This window comes from Hydra vulgaris, chromosome 13 (genome assembly GCF_038396675.1).
Source record: "Hydra vulgaris chromosome 13, alternate assembly HydraT2T_AEP".
NCBI lineage: Eukaryota > Metazoa > Cnidaria > Hydrozoa > Anthoathecata > Hydridae > Hydra > Hydra vulgaris.
In genome coordinates, this window is record NC_088932.1 from 56,000,144 (window position 1) to 56,023,605 (window position 23,462).

The 23,462-nt window shown below is 32.2% G+C and overlaps 1 protein-coding gene across 1 annotated transcript in view; it reads left to right on the forward strand.

The window, feature by feature from the left end:
- Nucleotides 1–23,462, forward strand: part of LOC100210060 (transmembrane prolyl 4-hydroxylase) — a 74,731-nt gene that overhangs the window by 24,562 nt on the left and 26,707 nt on the right. The window contains exons 5-7 of the mRNA XM_065814876.1: nt 7,734–7,893; nt 7,972–8,029; nt 8,158–8,300. Coding sequence (XP_065670948.1) covers nt 7,734–7,893; nt 7,972–8,029; nt 8,158–8,300 — 361 coding nt within the window. The remainder of the gene's footprint in view (nt 1–7,733; nt 7,894–7,971; nt 8,030–8,157; nt 8,301–23,462) is intronic.

Genomic DNA, 23,462 nt, shown 5'->3' on the forward strand with positions numbered 1-23,462 from the left:
ATATTATAAAAAACATTTGTATTCTGTAATCTCTGATGAAATTTTTTCGAGATATTAAAAAAAATGTGCCAATATATGAACAATTTATTTTTATTAGACTAAAAATTACTTCTTCATTAATTATTACTCTTTACTTTTCTTATTAGTTAAAGGTATATAGATACCTTTAACTTTAAGATGTAATGGAGGAGGGGGGCCAGCATAGAAGAAAAAAAAATTACCTGTTAGGGGAGGGAGGGGAGCATTGGGCAGTCGGGAGGTTTGGGCACCCCCTCATTTCTCATAATCTATTCTAGATATTTTTTGTTTTCTACCATAGCATTATAGTTTTATAACTGGTAACACCGCTCACCAAAAGTGTCTCTGTCATTTCACTTGGTTGTCAAGTTACATGCGCTTAATGGTTTGTTGTGTACAAAAGTAAATATTTTGTTTGGGATTTGAAGAAAGATAACAAAGAAATCTGCAAGAAAGTGTAAGTATCTGTGTTAACTTTTTCTTTTGCATTTAATAAACATTATATTTACCTGGCAATTAGGATTTAACATTTGATAAAAATAAACTTATTCAAATCTATTTGAAAAGTGAGGTTATAGGGAGCATTGGGCACGCAGGTAGGAGGGAGGTTTGGGCATGCCCAATGCTCCCCCTTTTTTATAGTTTGTTTTGGTGTCATACGTTTGTAGTTTTTTGCTATGCATATTGAATTGAATATTTAATCATTTCTTTTCAGGACAATGCCGTTTTCATTTAAAAAAAGAAATAAACGACGTGAAATACCTAGAGATGTTATTTTGCGCGCATTGGAAGAGGTTTCTAAAGGAGGAAAAATTAAAACTACTGCGATTAAATATGATATACCCAGGTCTAACCTTCAAAGATACATAAAACAGGGTGGCGTTGTGAAAGATATTTCTTCTAAATTTATATCATCCCAAATATTCATGAAAGATGAAGAAGAAAAAATTTCAGAATATCTTGTAACATTATTTAAACTAAACCATGGAATGTCAAAACTGAAGGCACGTGAATTGGTTTATGAATACGCCACTGCTATTAATAAAAAAATACCAGACAACTGGACAGAGAAGAAACTTGCATCCAATGATTGGCTAAGGGGATTTTTTAAAAGACAACCTCATCTTTCGATAAGGACACCAGAAGCTACCAGTCTCTCACGTGCCACAAGTTTCAATAAGAAAAATGTCAGAGATTTTTTTGAAAATCTTAAAACTGTATATGAACGGCATTGCTTCGGCCCTGAGTCTATTTACAATATAGACGAAACTGGATTATCAACAGTACAACGAACCCAGAAAGTGATTGCTCTCAGAGGCACTAAGCAAGTTGGGCAAGTAACGTCAGCTGAAAGAGGGACACTTGTAACGGTTTGCTGCGGTATTAATGCATTGGGTAACTCAATACCACCCTTTTTCATATTCCCACGGGTTAATTTCAAAACATATATGCTAAATGATGCACCTGTTGGTTCAGATGGAGCAGCACATCCTTCAGGGTGGATGACAGCACCATGTTTTTTAAAATATATACACCATTTTGCAAAACACGCAAAACCAACGCCTTCCTCACCAGTTCTATTGCTGCTGGACAATCACGAGAGCCATATTTCAGTACCAGTTCTTGATTTTTGTAAAGAATCAGGCATTGTTTTAATGACTTTCCCACCGCACTGCAGCCATAAACTGCAACCCCTAGACCTGACTGTCTATGGGCCACTCAAAACTTATTATAACACTGTTGTAACAGATTGGATGGTAAGCAATCCTGGCAAAACCGTAACAATTTATGAAATCCCAAAATTAGCAGCAAAAGCCATCCCACTTGCATTCAAGTTGCAAAATATTCAAACAGGATTTAAAAAACCTGGCATTTGGCCATTCAATTCAAACATTTTCTCTGATGAAGATTGTGTTTGTTCTTCTATAACTGATCGCTGCTTGCCGGAAGAGAATAATGTTGCTACAGAAAAATCGATTTTAGAACAACCTATCATGGAACAGCCTTCAACAGAAGAAAATCTGAGTCTGGAGGATCGTACAAGTTCAAATGTGGAAGCCACTGGGCCATCTCAACTGGAATCTTTATCTAAAAACCAGACTAGGGGCACTGTCAATGTAACACCTGATTTAGTAAGACCATTTCCGAAAGCCGGCCCCAGAAAATTGGATGGCATGAAACGGAAGAAAGGAAAAACTAGAATATTGACAGACACACCCGAGAAAAGAATTATAGAAATGGAAGAAAAAGAAAGAAAAAGAAAAGATAAGATCAAAGAGCTCAATAAAAATCGAAAATGCTCTAGAAACGAGAAAAGCACGAAGATTAGCAGTGATGATGAAATAAAAAATGCTTCTGTTTCTGATGTAGACCTTGTTGAAATTGATTCATCGGAAGAAGATTTTGATGTAGACGATGTAATTGTTATGGATAGAAAATTCCAAATCAATGACTTTGTGTTAGTTAAATTTGACACCAAAAAAACTGTTTATCATTATGTTGGAATAGTCGAAGAGGTTAATCACTCCATGGCAACTGTCAAATTCATGAGAGCGAGTAAGATAAGAAATACGTTTATGTTTCCTGACATCGAGGACGTAGCCAGCGTCCCCCTGGAGGATATAAAGACAAAATTGCCTACACCAACAACATGGATAAAACGTGGCAGTCTAAAATATAAATTTGACAAGCCTCTTTGGGTTATACCAAATTTAAGATAAGTCTTATTAAGTCCTACATCGTGCAGTATTGATTCCAAGTGACATTGTTTAATTTTTTGTAAAGTTTATGATAAGAAAAAATGTTTGTATTACAAGTTGGATTACAATTTTTTATAGCAATGCTATATAATACTTAAGCATAGTAGTATATTAAAACAATATCGTGCATATTAATTACAGTGCCCAAACCTCCCCACAGGGGTGCCCAAACCTCCCAACCACAGGGAGGTTTGGGCACTTTGGACATGTGTTAGAAAATTGTATGTAACTTTGCGAGTAATTTTAATACTAAAACTCTTTTTAGCAATAATTACAGCCAAATATGTGTGCTAGATATATTTGAAATAAAATTTTGATTATAATAAAAAATAACAGTTTTATTAGCATTTATGTGAAAAAGTGCCCAATGCTCCCCACTCTCCCCTACTTGTAATTTTTGAATGAAGACAATTTGCTAAATTTCTTCTGCATGCGATTCAATAATTTTTTTTTTTCATAAATCAAGTTATATTATAAAGTTAAAGAAATCTTAAGTAGACTATAACATCTGTTGATGACACTAATATTATGTTAAATATAATTATATAACAGAGGTTTCGTTGTGCACGCACGCATTACAGACTCTGTTAAATTGATACTAAGGCACAATTTAGTTTAATGACATTCAAACAAGTATATAAAAACCCAGTATATTTCTATTCTCTCCAAATTCTTTAAAGTTCGATTATGGATTGTATTTTGAAGGACAAAAGAGTTACTTTGAAAACTTTTAAGTCCTGGGACTTTGTTGATGCTTTTTGAATTGAAACTATCACAGAAAAATAGAAGAGTTATGTTATTAAAATCATATGTAGTTTGTGTGATCTTCATCAAAATAAAATTTTATCCAAAACCAAAGGTGCTGTAAGGGCAGCTATGGTTTATAAATGGCACAAGTCATGTTAAAATTTTTTAACATCTTAGTATATTATATTTAAGTTGGTATACAAATAAAATTAAATATCGTTCAATAAATAAATTAAATTTTTCTTATCAAAAATTACCTAAAGATTACCTCATGTTTATTCTCCTTCTATTTATTTTCTTACTCTAAATTAAATTGCTTGCAAACAAAAAAAAAAAGAGTTTTGTTATTATACGTAGAATAAAAATACTTTTGAGTTTGTTTATAGTTTAAGGAACTTAAATTTTAATGAGCAATTTTTAACAAATGTTTATTATAAACAGATATGACTCAATGTATTAAATACACTTATATTGTTTTAGTAGAGTATTTTTTAAGTTTGCACAATTAAAATATTGCGTATAATATTTTAAAAGTTTTTTGTTTTGAGAATAATTAACAAAAGAGTTTGCATAATACTGACTTTTATATTTAATTTAATTTTTTTTTTGCTTGATAAAATTTAAAAAAAATTAAATAAATTAAGAATTTAATTGTAAAAACAATTAAATTTAATTTTAGTTTATCTAATTAATTTAATTCTTCTCTATAGCTCTGTGTATCTTTATAATTTGTTTAAATGTAAAACATTAATACGATAACGTAAAACATTTATTCATTAAATTCCTGGCGAACACATTCTAACTATGTATCAAAAATATGCTCAAACAGACATTAAACTTTTTTATATTTTCATATAGCGCAAGTGAAAACGCTAAGCAACATAAATTTAAAAAATATGCTTAAAAACCTAAACTATTCTTTGCTAATCGAAGCAAAATCACTGTTCAAGTAATTAACAAGGATTTGTGTTTATCAATGTTATATTCTTTGTTTACTCCCGAAATTTTGAAAAATAAAAAATCATAATTTTTTTTATCCAATAACGCAATTAATAATTTCAGAAATAATGAATAAATATTTTTTTTTTACTAAATAATATTTAACTAACATTAATATTAAAATAACAATTGAAAACATATCAAATTTTTCATATTATTATATGGTACTATTGTCATTGATAAAACATAAATTGCTAGTACCTTAAATGACTATTTTAATTCTGTTTATATATCTGAATGTTTGGAGACACTACCAGAATTCAAAAATAGATGTCAAACTATGTTAGAAGAAATATATATCTCTGAAGAACTAGTACGAAAATATATGCTAAAAACAGATATTAGAAAATCTATGGGTCCTGACTGTGTTCATCCATATGTATTGAAGCACGCTGCAAACAGTATGAGTTTACCTTTATATCTTATTTATAAGAAATCAATTTTAAGTGGTTTTATCCCAGACAAATGGAAAAAAGCTAATGTAACTCCTCTTTTCAAAAAAAGAAGTAAACTTAAACCTTGTAACTATTGTCCCATATCTTTAACTTCTATCCCCTGCAAAATTATAGAACGAATTATAGCTGACAAAATTATTAATCATTTAAATTCTAATAAATTTTTGACTATTCATCAACATGGCTTTAGAAATTTAGAAGTTGTACAACTAATCTTTTAGAGTACTTAGACATTTTAACTAGCAGCATAGATGCAGGAAAAACAATTGACATATTATATACTGATTTTGCAAAGGCTTTTGACCGTGTTTCACATAAACGTCTGTTAATAAAGTTATCCTCTTATGGCATCAAATCTAACTTATTAGATTGGATTAAATTGTTTCTATCTGAAAGACAACAAAGAGTAGTCCTGGGTGACATAACTTCATCATGGCAAAATGTTGTGAGTGGATCGGTATCAAGGATCGGTATTAGGTCCATTATTATTTTTAATTTTTGTAAACAATTTACCAGAACAAGCAGTTAATACTTCAAAATTGTATGCCGATGATAACAAACTTATTGCACCGGTTAATTCATTAATAGTCGTGGTGTTATTCAAAATGATATTAAAAGTTAGTAAAATGAGCATAAGTTAGTAAATGGGCACAAATGGGACATGGATTTCAATATTGTAAAATGTAAAATAATGCACTTTGGTATACATAATCAAAACTTTGATTATTACATGACTGATAATGATATTAAGATTATTAACAACAAGCATTGAAAGAGATTTTGGAGTTTTGATGTCAGACAACTTAAAATGGACAATGCAAATCAGAGCAGCAGCTTCGAGAGCAAATAGTAAATTAGATATTATTGGCAAAGCTTTTAATTATATAACTTTTGACTCTTTCAAGAAGCTCTATTGTGCGTATGTGAGAAATTTGCTGTTCAGGTATGGAATCCGTTCTTAAAGAATGACATTGATATAATGACATAGTTGCACGTGCAAACACGTGCAACTATGATGATACCTAAAATTAAACATCTTTCATACGAAGAAAGGTTAATCTAACTGAATTTAACAACACTAACCGAAAGAAGAAAATGTGGTGATTTAATTCAATTCTATAAATTTTTCCATCATATTGAAGATATCTGGCACAATCCGCCTAAATTTTGTGAATCGTTATTGTTGTCTGGACCAGCTGCTAATACAAGATGTAATCAGTTTAAACACAGTTTATACACTCAACAGGTCAAAAGTCAAATTCAAAAACATTTCTTCACTAACTAAATGTAAAGACATGGAATATTTTGCCACATTTAACCATTGAAGCATTAATGGTGAACAATTTCAAGAGCAAAATAGATAATTTATCTAGTATTATGTCGACTACTAACTAACTTCTAGAAACAACATAAATAACTATTATTTGTTGATTATATTGTTAGTTATAAAATTATTATTGTTAAAGGCCGTCACAGATTTAACATGGCGTTAAGTCTCAACAGCAATAATTATTATTATTATTTACATTTACAACGTTTATGCATTGTCTTAGTTACTTGAGTTAATTGTTACATTGAACTAGTTTGCAGTTATTTATTGCGGCAGTTATAACACTTAACGTCTATAAAAAAAAATAATTTAATGTTGTCAATTATTGCGTTAAGCTAATGCGTTAAACACTTTTTATTTAAAACAAGGCCTGCTACAGTATTTCAGAATTTAACTTTTCACATTTTGGTTTTTAGTCATTGTTTATAAATATTGTGTTGTATTTAACTGAAATCTCTAAACAAAGTTTTATTATTTACATGGTTCACTTGTCTAATAAACAAGTGAACCATGTAAATAATAAAACTTTTAATTTATTATCTCAATTTCTATTCCTCAAGGTTCACTTTTAGGGGCGATTTTTTTTTTACTTTTAATGGCTTACACGACGCAGTAATATTTTTATTAAAACTAAATGCCAATTGTAAATTGCTTTAATTGACAATGAATCATATAGAAAGACAGACAAAGCTTTAATACAATATTTTATCAATGCAACCATGTGCAAATATATGGTTTATGTGTTTCAGTTTTAATAAATGAAATCCAGATTAAGTACTCTAAGCCTTATCTCATGTTTCACATCTTTTAAAGAAGTGAAATATGAGAGAAAGCTTAGAGTACTTAATCTAGAATCATTAGGAAAAAGAAAGGCTTGTGTTGATCTTATACAAACTGATTCTTATTGTAGAGAATATTATGTTGTTTAGATAAAATTTTATTGCAAAAATCAATTACATTTACCACTAATAAGTTATTGGGCAATAACAGTATTAGATATCATAATTATAATTTTAGCCTTGCAAGTGAATGAACTCTAAAATGTTCTACTAGACATAACTTTTTTCAAAATGCTTTACAAAAAATGAAGACAAAAATGTTATACAAGGCATAACTTCTTTCTTAATGCTATACTAGACATGTTATAGAAAAAAAAGTCATTGTTTTTAAAAAAAACATGGTGCACATTTTGGTACTGTTTTTAAATTTTAAATTAATCACATACTTGGGACATTATGTTGAGACATGTTATATAATCAAGGGTTGATAGCAACCTTAAAAATAATATTTATAAGTAAATTTTTATTTATTAGTTTTTAAAGAAAAAAAAACTTTAATTGTGCGTGTAGATTCACTAATATATGTTTTTTGAATCACCATGTTGTGGGGCTTGCTCTAATATAATATTTTTAAATATTTTTTTAGGACTAATAGAGGACTGGGAATGGAACATAAAAAACATAACTACATTAGTTTTGATGTTGAAGGAAGCAAAAAGAGTTAGCCCGTCTTCATCAGCTAGATTTAGTGAGTCGCAGTGGCTCTCGTATGTAAATGATAGCATTCTTTTATCAATACAAGATAGGTAATAGCAGCATTCTTTTATCAGTTCTAGATTTTAATTTTTATAGATGATTAAAAAATAAACTTTTTTAAAATTTAGATTGCACAAAGTTACCAAACTTCCTTTGGAAATGATAAAAAATAGTGAACCTTTACAAGTCAGTTGTTTTTTAGCCTCCCACTCTTATGGTCTACTGACTCATTTTTGACAGATCTGTCAAAAAAGAATCAGCAGGGTATTTCTCTAATGGTTCTTTATTATCTTTTAAATTTAAATAATTTTTAGGTAGTCAAATATCAACCTGGTGGTCATTATGATTGTCATTTAGATAGTGATCCACAATATTTTTCTGATAGTGCTAATACCTGCTGTCATACTCTTTCTGCTGATAGTGGTTCTGATGAGAGTGATTTATGCTCACCATGTAGGTTAGTATTTTTTTAGCTCTCAGTTTATTCCATGTGTTTAAAAAAATAATATTAAATAAATTTAATACTATTTAATAATATTAAATAAATTTATTATTATTACCGGTAAATTCTGCACCCAGGTATTCAAGTTGTGAAATTGTCTTATCTTGGAATCTTGGCATAAATTTATATTTTTAATTTTAACTAAAATCGTAGTTCAAATATAACAAATAAACTGTTTCTGGCACAAATTTATAATAGCACTAATCTAAATTTTTTTTTTTTTAAATTTGATATTTTAAAAAGCATAAGCAACAGTTTGATTTATCACTTGATTGTAAAAAAACTTTTCTCATAAATAGTTCTGCAGAATAAGCTGATTCAATTGATGTCGGTTTGATGGACTTTTATGTTGAGTATATATTATTCCGTGATTTTTTTGTGTTGATTTTTCCTGGGCTGATAGCTTTTTTCTCTCTGCTTATAAATGTGCCTCCTACATAACCTCCTGGATCTAGACAGAAATGGAAGCTTTTATTCTTTCTTGTTGGTTCTAAGTATGTCAGATCAGGTTTTCCTACTACTGGTAACATGTAACCCAGTATAACCTTTTTCATATCCTGCTGCCTTGTCGGATACGCTTTTTTAAGCAAAGGTTCAGAGAAACCAACTCTAACTTATAACACCCCCTGCCTTGGAGCTGGTTGAGTAAAGGCTAGAGATGGTGTCTCTATAAAATAACTAATCTTGTTATACTCATCATCAGAATCCCCCTATCATCGTACCTCTTACATCTACCTTAAAGCTGTCTGGGACTCTTTCACAGTATCTATAATAAGGCCAAATCTGTTATTCTGCCTCTCTTGTATGGCTCACGTTTTGTCACCTCACCTAAAGACAAAGTTGAATTGTTTGCTAAGAACTTTTCATCAATATTATCTCTTAATTACACGTGTTTTATCTGATATAACCAACTAGCAAGGGGATCCATTACCTGACCATCAAATCTTTCCGGCTTCTGCATCTAAAGTGATTTCCTGCTTAGACTCTTTTACAGCTTGTGGTCCAGACAACATACCTGTTAAGTCTTGCAGAAGTGTTCTCCGGAGTTGTTGTCTATACTTTCAAAACCATTTTAAAAGTGCTTAGCAGAGTCTTGTTTTCCATCCTGCTGGAAAGCTGCATCTGTTATCCTTATTTTCAAAAATTTTGGAGAGCATTCTGACTTGTCTAACTACTGTCCCATTAGTCTTCTTACTATTATAAGCAAGGATTTTGAGTCTTTATTTAACAAAAATTTAATCTCTCATCTTCAATCTAAGAACTTACTTACATATTATCAATACGGAGATCCATCTTCTCGTTCTACTGCTGATTTTTTAATGGTAATAACTGATAGGTTTTGTCATGCATTAGATAGATGCGGAGAGGCTAAGGCTATCACTCTCAACATTTCTAAAGCCTTTTGTTAAAGTTTGGCATGCTGATTTTCTCCATAAGTTTTCTTCTTACTGTGTATCAGATAACATCTTTAAGATTATTGAATCCTCTCTTTCCAATCATAGTATAAAAGTTATCCTCAATGGACAGCACTCTTCTTCATATCCTATAACTTCAGGTGTTCCTCAAGGTTCTATCCTTGGCCCTATACTCTTTTTAATTTACATTAACGATCTTCCAGATATTCTCAGATTTAAGGTGGCATTGTTCGCCAATAATACTACCATTTATTCTTGTCTTGATAAGAAGCCAACACTCTCTGATTGCTTGGAAGGGGCATTTGAGCTCCTTCCAAGCAATCAGGATCTTACTTCTGCTACAGCATGGGCTCGCAGTGGCTGGTGAACTTTAACTCAGATAAAACTCATTTTTTTTCAGCTAATCGTTATCGCAATAATATAGCTTTTTTTCTAAATTTATAAATGTTCTCGATGAGTCATCTGCACTTCATATTTACAAAATTAGCATCTTCTTAGACTCTTTATTGTGCTCTCCACTTTTTTACTCCCAATTCTATTCTTTATCTCTATAATTCTCAAATTCGTCCTTGTATGAAATACTGTTGCCATATCTGGGGTAGATGCCCTTTCTCTTCTAAACAAGGTGCAAAAATACATTGTAAACAAAGTTGGACCAGCTCTTGCAGCCGACTTCCAACCATTATCAAATTGTCCTAATAATGCTTCATTCACTCTTTTCTATAAATATTATAATGGGCACTGCTCTAGAGCTAATGTCTCTTGTGTCATCTAATAAAATTCATTCTCGTGTTACTTGTCATTAAATTAAATGTCATCCTTTTAATGTGTCAGTTCCTAAGTGCTCGAAAAGTTCTTACTTGTATAGTTTTTTCCTTGAACATTAGTTCTTTGGCTTCCTTCATATTGTTTTCCTGATTCGTATAATTTTAAATCTTTTAAGTCCTCTGTCAATCGTTATCTTGCTCTATAGGTAGTAAGCGACCAGGGCCAGGGCCGGGGCTAGTTTTGATAACACATAGCCATGACCAGGGCCAGGTTTATGATCAGGAGTGCATTAATGTTGATAGATCCTATAAAAATGTTATCTTTAATTAAAATTTATGATATGAATTTTATTTAAAAACAATATTTTATAGGATCTATCAATTTTAATGCAGCCCCGGCCGGGTTTATGATCAGGGTTGCATTTATATTGATAGATCCTATAAAAGTATTGTTTTTAATTATAACTCATATCATAAATTTCAATAAAAATAACATTTTTATAGGATCTATCAATATTAATGCAGCACTGATCATAAACTCATCCCCGGTCACGGCTATGTGTTATCAAACCTGGCCCTGGTCGTTTACTATCTATAGGTGTTATCTTTTCTACTCCAGTAACTTCCAACTCTAATAGTGGTTGCTTGTAGCCTTCTTGAAAGTGAAGATGTAGGAAAAAAGAAAAAAAATCAAGTCTCAATCTACATTCTACAACTCTTTTGTGAACAAACTCCTATTTATTAATGCAAGAAATCAATGCAAAAAGGTGCTGCCTGATGCGAGGCTCCTTTATTCTTAGCTCAGTAAACCTTGCATCTAATCTCAGAAGTTAAGCTCTAGAGACTTTTAGGAAATCTACAACAGCGTCTTTATCTAAGGTAGGGTAAAGTTGCTGTCAAAGATTAACAATCTATCTCTTATTTATGGGGTTGATCTTATTACCTCTCTCAAGGATAAGGCAAAACTATTTGCAAAGAACTTTTCTTCTAATTCAACTCTTGAATCCTATGGCCATACTCTTCCTTCCATTCCAGTTAAACAGGTTAACCCATTGTTAGACAATCACTCCTGCTTCTGTTGCTAAAGTCACTTCTCAATTAAACTCTTCTATAGCTTGTAGTCCAAACAACATTCCTGCCATAATCTTACAAAAGTGTTCTTCGAAACTCTCTTCAAACTTCTCTAAACTATTTAATAAGTGCTTGACTGAATCTTGTTTTCCTGTCTGCTGGAAAATGGCATGTGTGGTTCTAATTTTTAAAAACTCAAGTGAAGATCTGTTATTAGCAATAATAACTATCTGTTATTAACAAGGTCTTTGAGTCTTTGATCAACAATTTTCTAACATCCTGTCTCAAGTCAAATAACTTACTGTCAGACAATCAATACGGTTTTTTATTTTCTCACTCTATGGCTGATTTGCTAACTGCTGTGACTGAAAAGTTGTTATTGTGCATTAGATGGAAGCGGGGAGGCTGGGGCTATATCTCTTGATATATCTAAAGCTTTTGATAAAGTTTGGCATAGTGGTCTTCTTCATAAGCTTGCTTCATATGGTATATCTGGGAAAGTTTTTGAGATTATCAATTTTTTTCTTTTTTAAGCACTTTATTAAAGTCATCCTCAAAGGCCAACACTCTTCGTTATTTCCAGTAACTTCTGGGGTACGTCAAAGTTCTATATTTGGTTCTGTTTTGTTTCTTATCTACATCAATGATCTTCCTGACAACCTTACATCTAAAGTGGCTCTATTTGCTGATGACTCAACTTCATACTCCTGTCTTGACAAAAAGTCTTCTCTTTTCAAAATCTTGAATCTGACTTCTGTAACACATTGAGGTTTGCAGTTCACTTATAAATTTTAACTCCAATAAAATTCGGTTATTTACTGCAAACAACTTCACAATACTGTTGACATTCCTATATTGATTAATGACTACCCTTTCACTTTGTTCTTTTCTTTATGTCTTCCAGGATTATCGTTCACTACAGACCTCTCATGGAAACCATATATGTAACCAATTGCTAAGTTAGCATCTGCCAAGTTTGCTTCTCTTTGACATGAACGTCGTTATCTTACTCCTTATTCCATGCTCTACCTCTACAAATCTCTTATTCTTCACTGTATGGAATACTGTTGTCATATTTGGGCTGGTTCTTCTAATGATGCTCTTTCTCTTCTAGACAAGGTCTAAAATCTGTAAATGTAGTTGGACTTGCTTTATCTACCTAGCTTGAGCCTCTCTCCCATCATCAAGAAGTTGCATCTCTTTCTCTTTTTTACAAATATTATCATGGTTGCTGCTCAAAGGAGCTATCATCTCTAGTTCCATCAACCAAAGTTCATTCTCACTTGACTTGTCATGCAGCAAAGTCTCATTCTTTTAACTGCATTAATTTCCCTGAATGCTCTAAAAACTTTTATTTATCTATTTTTTTCCCCGCTTTTCAACCCTTTGGAACTCTCTCTCTCATATCTAGAGATGGTCGGACATGGGCCAAATTGTGTCTGATGTGCGACCGAGTCAAAAATATTTTACAAGATGATTGATCGGTTTGAATTGAAAAATTTTCAACGGTGTCCGTGATCGAAATGTTTGGTTCTGATTGAAGAATGTTTTGTCCAATGTCCGCCATTGTCCGACTTTTTTATGGCCGCCACGTTCGGCGTCCGACCGGGCCGGCATTTCTGGGCCAAATCGATTAAAATTGATTGACTTTTCCGAAAGTGTTCGGCTGTTCGGTTGTACGACTTGTTCAGCATTATTACCTCTCTTGAATTTATTCCATTTTAATCCAAATTATTCACCACAGCTTTAAATTATTTCAAGACTTTTGCTATTGTTTTGCAGTGGAAGCTATTAAAGTTCCACCACTTATTTGGAACACATCAGGCCGTTGTAGTTCTGAGGGAAGAGAAGAGATATTTTACATAAGTGCTAGAGCGTGCAAGGTAAATTACCATATTCTGACAGGTGTCCAGTATTGAGAAGTGAATTTCAAAGGGGAATATGATTCAGTGTCCAGTTCTGTGTACAGTAAGTGTCCTTTAAGTGTTCTGTACGTTGTTTTGATTATTGTGTTTTGACGTTTCTGGGGTGATTATTTAGTTGACATTTACCGGAAAATAAATGCGTTACAATTAATAGTTAATTGTTATAGTGAAAATATTCATTTTTTCTGGAGATTCCAAGTTATGGTTACTGTATATTTTAGTTTATAGTTGATATCATTTAAACCTTTGTTTTATCCTAGTTTAAGTTTTTTTATTAAAAATCACGATGTATGCGAAACTATGCTACGGTTGTACTCTTGCTTGTGAACAGATATCTGAAGAGCATGAAACGTGCGCACATATAAATGTTAAATATTTTGTTTATTTCGATTCTATTGTTATCTTGTTGTAAACTTTTAATGGTCTATTGTTCTATATACGCATCATAGCTTTGTATGTGATCGCAGTAAAGTTGACTAATTCGCCAGGTGTGTTTTTCATGCTTTTTATTCATGGGAATTATTTTTTGTTTGTGGTTTTGTTTTCGATTATTCACCACAGCTTTAAATTATTTCAAGACTTTTAAAAGTTTCATTCTCCTTGGACTACAGGATATTGGTGAATATTAGTTACACATTTTCGAGAACTTATTACACAAAAATACAAAATGGCGCATGTTATAAAAGATATCTATGAGACTTCAGATGAAGTCATTGAACTTAATGCAATTTTAAATGAACAAATTTCCAGTGGTTCTGTTCTTTTGAAAGCGAAAACTACTGGTGTAGGCAAGTCAGAAGTTTGGATGAATTTTTCTTTGCTCTTCAAATTACATGCCACCAAATCTGTCAAAAATATTGCAGTTTGTAACATTTGTAAAAAAGCTGTTCACCAAAAGCTAAGTAGCACTACTACTTTGATCAGACATTTAAAAACACATGCCCCAACAGCTCAAGATCCTTCACAGTCTATTTTGCCAGTAATAAAAAAAGAAAATTCTACCTTCAAAACATCTGTGCAAGTTCATAAAAACCACAAGAATGCGATGTTGAATAGTTGTCTTGCGTTATTTAGTACTGATCTTCGTCCATTTGTAACAATTTATTGGGAAGGATTTGAATCTGTCATAAACACTGCTATTCATCTTGGTGCTACTTATTGGGGACATATTACTGCTAAAGACATTCTTCCTTCCAAACACAAAGTTGCTGAAGCCATGAAAACTACTGTTTCAAAGTCTAGAATTACAATTAGCCGAATACTCAAAGCGAAACTAGAAAGAAGTGGTGTAGGCATAACTACTGACATTTGGACTGATGATTTTCACAGAAACTCATATCTATCGATGACGCTGCATTGGATTGAAAATAATCAAGTACAGGAGGCGGCAATGGCTTTTTCTGTGTTACCTCCTATTTCAAAAACTGCCACTGTCGTCTCTCAATATCTCATTGACAATTTTAAAAAGGTAGATGCCTATACTGCTGGCGGACTGAGATGAATAATTTTCACTACTGATCAAGGTTCTAATATTTTGAGTGCTTTCAAAGATAGTGGCTTTGTAGTAGCAATAGAAGATATAGACATTCGTCCAGAAATCTTGCAATCGACAAGAATTTCATGTCGCAGCCACATCTTGAACAATGTTTTGACAAAACTTTTTAAACCATCTGAACTGAAAATTCACTGCTTATCTTTGCATGATCTTCTTCACAATTGTTATCAAGTTGTTACATTCGTGAAGAGTGGAAATGTGAATGCAAAATTAAGCCGGACTCTAAAAAAATATGTAGCTACACGTTGGAATTCACATCTGGCACTCTTTAAAGGAGACCTTCTAATGTATGATGAATTGTTGATTCATTTACGAGGAACTAATAAAATGGTAGCAATTGAGACAATCGACAAAAATCAGTTGGAGGTTTTGGTTAAATTTTTAAAAGTTTTTAAAGCTGCAAGTGATGATTTGGAAGGGTCAACCTATCCAACAATTTATATACCAATTTTGTTAAATTTTAGTATGCAAGATTACTTCAAGTCTTTCTCCTCATCTTTTGCACAGATTCCTTTGAACATTACTCCTGAATCAGACAATCCTGAGTCTTATGTAATTGATGATGACACTGACTTGGCAAACACTCTTCCAGTTGAAAACTTCTTGCGTTGGGTTAATGATTCTGACTTTGAAACTCAATATGATTCTCAGGTCTTCACACAGGACTATGAAAACCAAAGAGATATTATTACGTACTTGTCAAGTTTTGCAACTGACATTTTGTCTGATAAATTCAAAATAAATCATATTCATTGCATTGGTTTGTTTCCTATTCCTTTTTGCAAGTCTTTCAAAGTCTTCGGACAAAATGCTTCTGCCAAGCTTATAGAAACAAAGGAAAACCTGCGACGTCTTATACAATATTGTAATTTTGAAAAGACAAACTCATCACCGACCAATTCTCCACCTCAGAAAAAGCAGCACTCCTCTACCAAGCCTTTTTCTAACCACATTTTGCCTTCACTTTCTTCCTTTATTGACACAACAACCCCTGTTGAGAATAATGAAATTGAACAATATAGTAGAACTGAAGTTGTGGCACCAAATGTTCAAGATTTAAAAAAATTGGGGAATGAAGCACTAAAGTATTGGGGAAAAAATAAAGAGACATTTCCAGTATTGTTCGTTGTATCTAGCTTTGTTCTTGCCATTCCTGCTACCTCAGCCCCAAGTGAACGAATGAATTCCATTGCATAGCTGATTACTAATAACAGGAGAGCCAATCTTGCACCAGAAACAATTGAAGCCTTGATGCTACTTCGAATGGACAAGTAACTGCAAAATTCCCATTTCAATGCCAAGGACAAACACTAAGAAAACTGTTTGAAAACTTACTCAACTTTTTTTTTTAATTTACTACCGATATATACTTCACTTAAATCTGTACTAGAAATTACTACGAACCTGTAAATATGAAATACCAATAAATATGAAGAATTACAACAACAACAAAAAATTGTCCGATTCTTGTGTCATTTTTTTATTTTTCATTTTTTTGCATGTTCGACGTCCGACCGCGTTCAAGATTTTTAGTTCAATGACTGTTCGGTGATTGATCGGTGTTCGGTTCGACATTAGTTTTTCTGTTCGGTGTTTTGGGTGTCCAAGTTGTCCGGGTTGTTTGACAAAATTATTGTTGCTCGTGTTCGACCGGTTCGTTGGTTCGGACCGTTATAACACTGGCGAACAGAAAAACGTCAATCAGTCCGAACATCTCTACTCATATCTTCACTTTTTCCTGACTCATACAACTTACAACTTTTCAAGTCTTCTGTCAACTGTTTCCTTGCTCTTTAACTCTATTCTTTGTTTTCTAGCAACTCCTAACTTAATAGTGGTTGCTTACAACCTTCTTATGAGTGAAACTGAATATAAAAAAATATGAACTTTTGTTAAGGTTTTTAAAAATGTTAATTTTTTTTTTGAGGTTTGTGAAGGTTTTTTAGAGCCTCTAATGAGTTTCTACTCATTTGACATTAAAAATAGTAACATTTAATCTTTACGCTTGTCCTAGATCACTTTTTCTGTCTATTTTCTTTAAAAAATTATTTTTAATTGGATATTTATTGGAATCAACATTCAAGGAAAGTCATACATTTTTGAACTGATACTTAATAATGATTGTTTATTTTGTGGCAGTTTAAGTAGCTCATCTATTAACTTATCAAAACAAGTTTATCCAGCTTTGTATCCCAATTAAGTTCTAACACTCTCCTATGTCGATCAGTGTTACAACTATATATCAACCTGTGACTTTAATAAATTCATTAATTCTTCTGAGTTAGATGCTCACTTTTCTAATTCAAAGCCACCTTCTTTCGTCACATTGTGAGCTCAAAGGCATCAGCAACATTATCAAATCCAGTCGTATAATCATCCACAAACAAATCACAAAAAATTGTGAAACAAACTTTAAAATTCTTTAAAATTTTTTAAATGCTCTGGTATAGTCCAAAAACAACACGTTTTAAGCAAAATTTTATTTTTTCTGGGTTTTATGAATACAAATACTAATATTCAAAAATTCTTGTTTAATATCTGATATAAAAACAATCTTTTGGAATCAAGTTATTATATTAAATAACAAGGTCATCAAACAGAATACAGAGTCATTTAGTAAAGGACTTATCAATTTTAGAAGGTTCATCGAATACTATTCTCACTTTAGAAGGTTCATCGAACACTATTCTCACTTTCGTTGTCTTTATACCAATAATATAACAGCTGTATGAGGTATGTAATAAATTTTTTTTGGCAAGCCAGAGTCTGTAACCTTCTGAATAATTCCATCATTTAAGTATATGATTTTATTTTTTGACGACTTGACCACAACTGTTTAGATAATTTTTAAACATTTTAGAGGTGCGCTGAAAAAAGAAGCACTTGCTAAACTTAAACTAGGAAGAAAATTAAAAAAATAATAATAATGCAAAAAAAAAACAATTCCTTACAAAAAAGAAAATATATAAGCACTAAAATAAAACTTAATAAACTCAAAATTGAAGCCAAAATTACTTTTTGTTATGTTTTTAATTGCGTTTAAAATAAATTACTATAAAACTTATCTTTTGAAACGTTTTATTAAAGTTAGGGGCCATCCATAAAGTATGTACGCCGTACACGGTTTGACTATCTCTCCTAAACTTGATTTTATTTTTTTTTAAACACTGAATTTCAGGTGTGTAAAAAATCAGAATTGTGTTTTTTTTCTGACTTCAGTCACAATTTCTTTTTTTAATTTCTTTATAAATAATGAGGGGAGAAAAAAAAATTGAGTTAATTTAAAAAAAAAAATGATGCGTACCTACGCAGAGGAGGTCTTCCAAAGCCTACAGGTTCGCACAAGGGAGAGGGGGTCCTAAATCAGTGGTTTTACTACGTACGTACTTTATGGATGCCCCCTTACCCAAAACGCTTTTTTTTATTTACCCAAACTTTATTTAAATTATTAAAAAGTGTTATATATATATATATATATATATATATATATATATATATATATATATTATTTTTAAACATTTTAGAGAAAGTTGCACACACAAAAAAAAAAAATTTAACAAAGTAACGTACTCTATTTAAAATAGTAATTTTTAATCATTATATGCTCTGATTACTTACTCAAGTTTTAAAAAATTCTTTGTAAAAATAGAAACATAAAAATAAAGCAATTAAATCATTCGATTGCAATGGAAGATTGAGTTCAACTTATTTATATAAAAGTTTTGGAAAAGATCAATAATTAAAAGTTATTTATAATGTAACAACTTTTTTTACAGTATTTAAATTGTAAAAACATCAAAACTGCCGTGGTCAATTGTAAAGAAAAATATATATAAGCATGGTCAGTTACAGCGTGCAATCGCACACCATTCCTGTCCAAGCCTGCATCTTATGTTTTCAGAACTTCTTCATCTGAAGAAAATTGTTTCATTAAAACAGTTTCTTGTCATAATACTTAATTTCTTTCTAATGCTTTAGTACAATATGTTCACTGACTACAACAATCAAATAGTTTAGTTTATTTTAGTGATCAATAATTTAAAATATTTACAATAATCCATAATAAATTTATAGACTTTTAAAAAATCATAAATGTTCGCTATTTTTAAATTACCAACGAAGATGTGCTGCATCAGGCACCTCTATACTAACAGTCTTAAGATACTTGTGCACAAATGCGACACAAGTACCATACTTTTAGAACATAATAAAGTTCTGGAAACTTATGTGAAGAGAGTTTATTTCTAGTTATCTTTTAAAATTCTCTTTTAACTGATTTAAATGTTATTCTAGTTGATTTTTGAACATGTTCAAATGTCGATGTTGCGTCAATTACTGTTTGCAGCAGGGTATTTCACTGAAAGCAATATGCTTTGTGAAAAATTTTTCTCTTGGCATGCAATTTAGTACTTTTTGCTGTGCAAAGTATATTATGCGTGTAACCATGCATGATATACTTCGACGATAAAGGATAATTGAATGCTACATGAAAGTTTATTTCATCGATTTAACGCATGAACTTGAACATCAGAATCACTTCTCATTCTTCTTTCTTGAAGTGTCATAAGACCTAACATGACTCTTTGCTGCTGGGATCTCAGAAATGGTTTTTGTAGCACAGTTTTGAACTTTTTCTGGCGCTTCTATGTCTGCCCATTGGTATGCTGACTACGCTTAGATTGCATACTCTAGGTGAGGACAAACATATGTGGTATACAGTTCTTCACAGTGAAAAACTTTGGCTGTAAAAAGTTTTTTTCAGTCTCCCTAAGGAGCGGTTAGCATTCACCGCAGCTGCTAAAACTTGAGCATTAAGTTTAAGATCCATTTGAGATAAGAACTCCAATATCTTTCTCTAAATGAGTTACTTCGATTACAAGTGGCAGGCCGTCTGGTTCTGGCATGAAATAGTCTCGTTTTGATACTTATTTTCTTCCGCCAGTATGCATGACTTTACACTTTTCAGTATTGAAGGTCATGAGCCAGCAATGTGACCATTCAATGCCTTTGTCTAAGTCTGCTTGCAGACTCTCAGCATCCCGCTCAGATTTTATGACGCCGATAATTTTGCTGTCATCAGCATAGAGTTTGATCTGATGTTTCAATTTGTCTGGAAGATCATTAATATACAAAACAAACAGTAATGGACCCAAGACCGAACCTTGCAGTATGCTGTTAATAACCTTTTTCCAATCTTATGTGTGCTCTCCAATTATGACTCTCTGCCATGAGGGCCATACTTTAATCCATGCGTGAAGCTCCTCTTTGACTTCGTAGTTTTGAATTTTGTTGAGTTGAGTCTGTGTGGAACTCTGTCAAAGGCTTTTGCCAGATCCGTGAAGGTTGCATCTGTATCGTATCCCTGGTACATAGCTTTTGTTAAAAGATCAAGTGTTTCCAGAAGGTTTATCAAGCATGACTTTTTGAAAACACAACCGTGTTGGTTTTTTGATATAAGACCATTAATAATACAATGAATTAAAATCTGGTCTCGAACAAAATGCCCCATAATTTTACAAGGGACACTAGTGAGCGATACTGTTATTAGATGCTTTTAGTTTGAAGCCCTTCTTGATTATCGGTGTTATGTTGGAGCGCTTCCAGTTGTCTGGCACCTCACCTTTAGAAAGTGAAGTCTGAAAAATAAGGGTAAGTGGAATGGAAAACGCTGCTGCACACATTTTGAATAACCTTAGATAGACGCCGTCAATGCCCATCGTCTTGTTCCCATCAAGTTTTTCAAATCTTTTTTGTACTTCATCATGTGTGATAAACTGTGTCGTACATGTCACTTTCATCCTTGGTTTGAAACCTTACGGCTCGATTACAAAAACTGATTGAAAGTAGTCATTTAAAATTCTACATATTTCCTCCTTATCAACTGTGCTTACACCTGCACTGTCCTCTAAAACTCGTATTTTGTGTTTATTTTTTTGCATTTTGTTAATATAGGCATGAATCAATTTTGGTTTATTCTTTGAGGCTTGAACTAATGTTGATTCATAATCTAGCACTGCTTTTTTAACTTCTTTTGCAACCTGTTCGCATGATTCGTTTCACAAAGGATTTCGTCCGTAAAGTGCCCAGCAGCTTGGTACTTTGCCCACAGAGTTCTTTTTTTATTTATTTATTGCCTCTTTAACTGTCTGTTACCCATGGGTTGGCAACTTCAACAGAAGTAGTGTTTGTAGTTAGTATATAAAGCTTGCAAGCATGTTCTCTATTTTGACAAAAAACATGGTAACATTCTTTTGTTGAGAAGCCACTAAATAAAGTTTTCCAGTCAAGCGATTCAATGCATTTTGATATTTCCTTGTACTCTGCTTTATTCCATAAATAGCGTGTCCGCATAGTTAATTGATGTCTTTTTTCAACTTTGGTGGTCTTAAAAATGCCTGAAATTAAGCTGTGTACTTGTCCTTGTGCTGTTGCCCCCAATGGTGTTTCCTCTTTGAAGTCGACAGTTACAATCTGGTTTGTCACTGATGATTAGATTTAGAGTACTTTTTGGTGCGCTTAGCAGAGAGTATCTCTATGTCGGAAAAGTTATTACTTGTGATAATTGATTATCTGCAAAGCATGCCTGAATAGCTGTATCACTAGGCCAGTTTTCAGAAACATGACCTACTGTGGATACTCCTCCACCCATGTCTATTTGTTTGTAATTTATGTGTGTGAAATTAAAATCACCATAAACCAGCATTGTTGCGCATCCAATAGTGTTCAATACCGCCTTCAATTTAGCTAGTGGCGCTATTGTCCCAAGGAGCACCGTGTTGTTCAGATCATGGGGTTGGTACATTGATCCAAAAAGAATATTCTCCTCGCCAAAAACTTGTTCAACTTTTTTTGAGTTTAGTTGGCTAATTTTGAGTTCTTGAGCACTGATACTATTCTTGATGTATAAAGCCACACCACCTCCGCGAGATCCTTGATCTTCTTGATACAGGTTATAAACTGCCAGTTCTGCTTGTGAAAACTCATCAAACCAAGCAGGGCTTGTGATGAAGAAAATCGTCAAGCGTGTTAAATCGCGCTCGTAAAATTAGAATATGTTTTCATCGAGCGTGATTATGTGCGCTCGAGAAAATTGATTTAGTATTGAAGTATAATTTAGTGACTTAGTTTTGCTTCGTTGATTTGATATATGCATTTTAAAATGTTGCGCTGTAAACTTAATTAACGGTTAATGGTTGTTATATTTCTTGATATTTTTTATTCAAATTAATTATTTAATTTCTTTTGTAAATTACGTTTTTTTATCTTAAAAAAATAACACAAGAATAATTTGAAATAATAATAAATAAGAATAATAACTTTCCATTTAATAAATATTGACATCATTACTTTGTTTCCTTTTCAAATGTCCTTGATTGCGAACATTCTAAACAACAGAATCGTTTTAAATTTGAGCTAAAATAAAAAATAGTTAATAAAAAACCTATACTATGAACAAAAACTAATTTTAAAAATTACTTTATTGTTAAATAAAGTAATTTTTAAAATAAATCTTGTGAAAATACCAAATAATTCTTACTTGATATTTTCACAAGATTAAAAATACTCTGCAGTTTCAATTTTCTTATATTAGTTTTCTAATTTTCTATTCTTTTTTTATTTGCGCATTTTTCTATTCACATTGTGTTTCCACGTGCACATTCCATTATTGAAATTAGTGACTATTAACGACTTCAAACTGCTCGTTCATTACGTTAGTGCAAAAGAAATCGACGTAGTGCTTTTTATATTTTATATTAGTGCTTTGATAATAGAATATCTTTAATACAAAATCTTTTTTAAATATTTTATGAAAATAAAAAAATAATCCCGAGCTATTGGGCGAGCGTTATTTTATACGCTCGTTGTAAGCTGAACGAGCGTTGTTTATCGCGCCTAGAATGTTTGAAAATACCGTTTACGGGCGCATTTTACGAGCGGAGCGCGATCGCGCTCGCTTCATCACAAGTCCTGCCAAGTCTCTGCGACAAAAATTATATCCAGGATTGTTTATTTAGATGTTGCTTTTAATATAGCAGCTAATTCATCAAGTTTTTATCTTATTTTAATCTGGCAGCTAATTCATCAAGTTTTTATCTGTTGAGTGAGCATGGATTATAAGCCCAAAAGTGTAGGTATCCATCATGAAGAGCTGTTGATGTATTTATGCCATTGAGCTTAGGTTGATAGACTTTAAGCAACAAGTGTTGCGGTTGCATTCATCAAGATGGTATTAGCAGTACTGGTGGTGGTGTTGGTAGTCTTGATAGCCGCTTTGACAAAAGAATAGCTGTTGTGTTGGTAGCAATGGTGCCGGTTATGTTGGTGATAGCGTTTTTCGAGATCATATTGGTGAGACTGGAAACGCTTACAGTAGTGGATTTTGA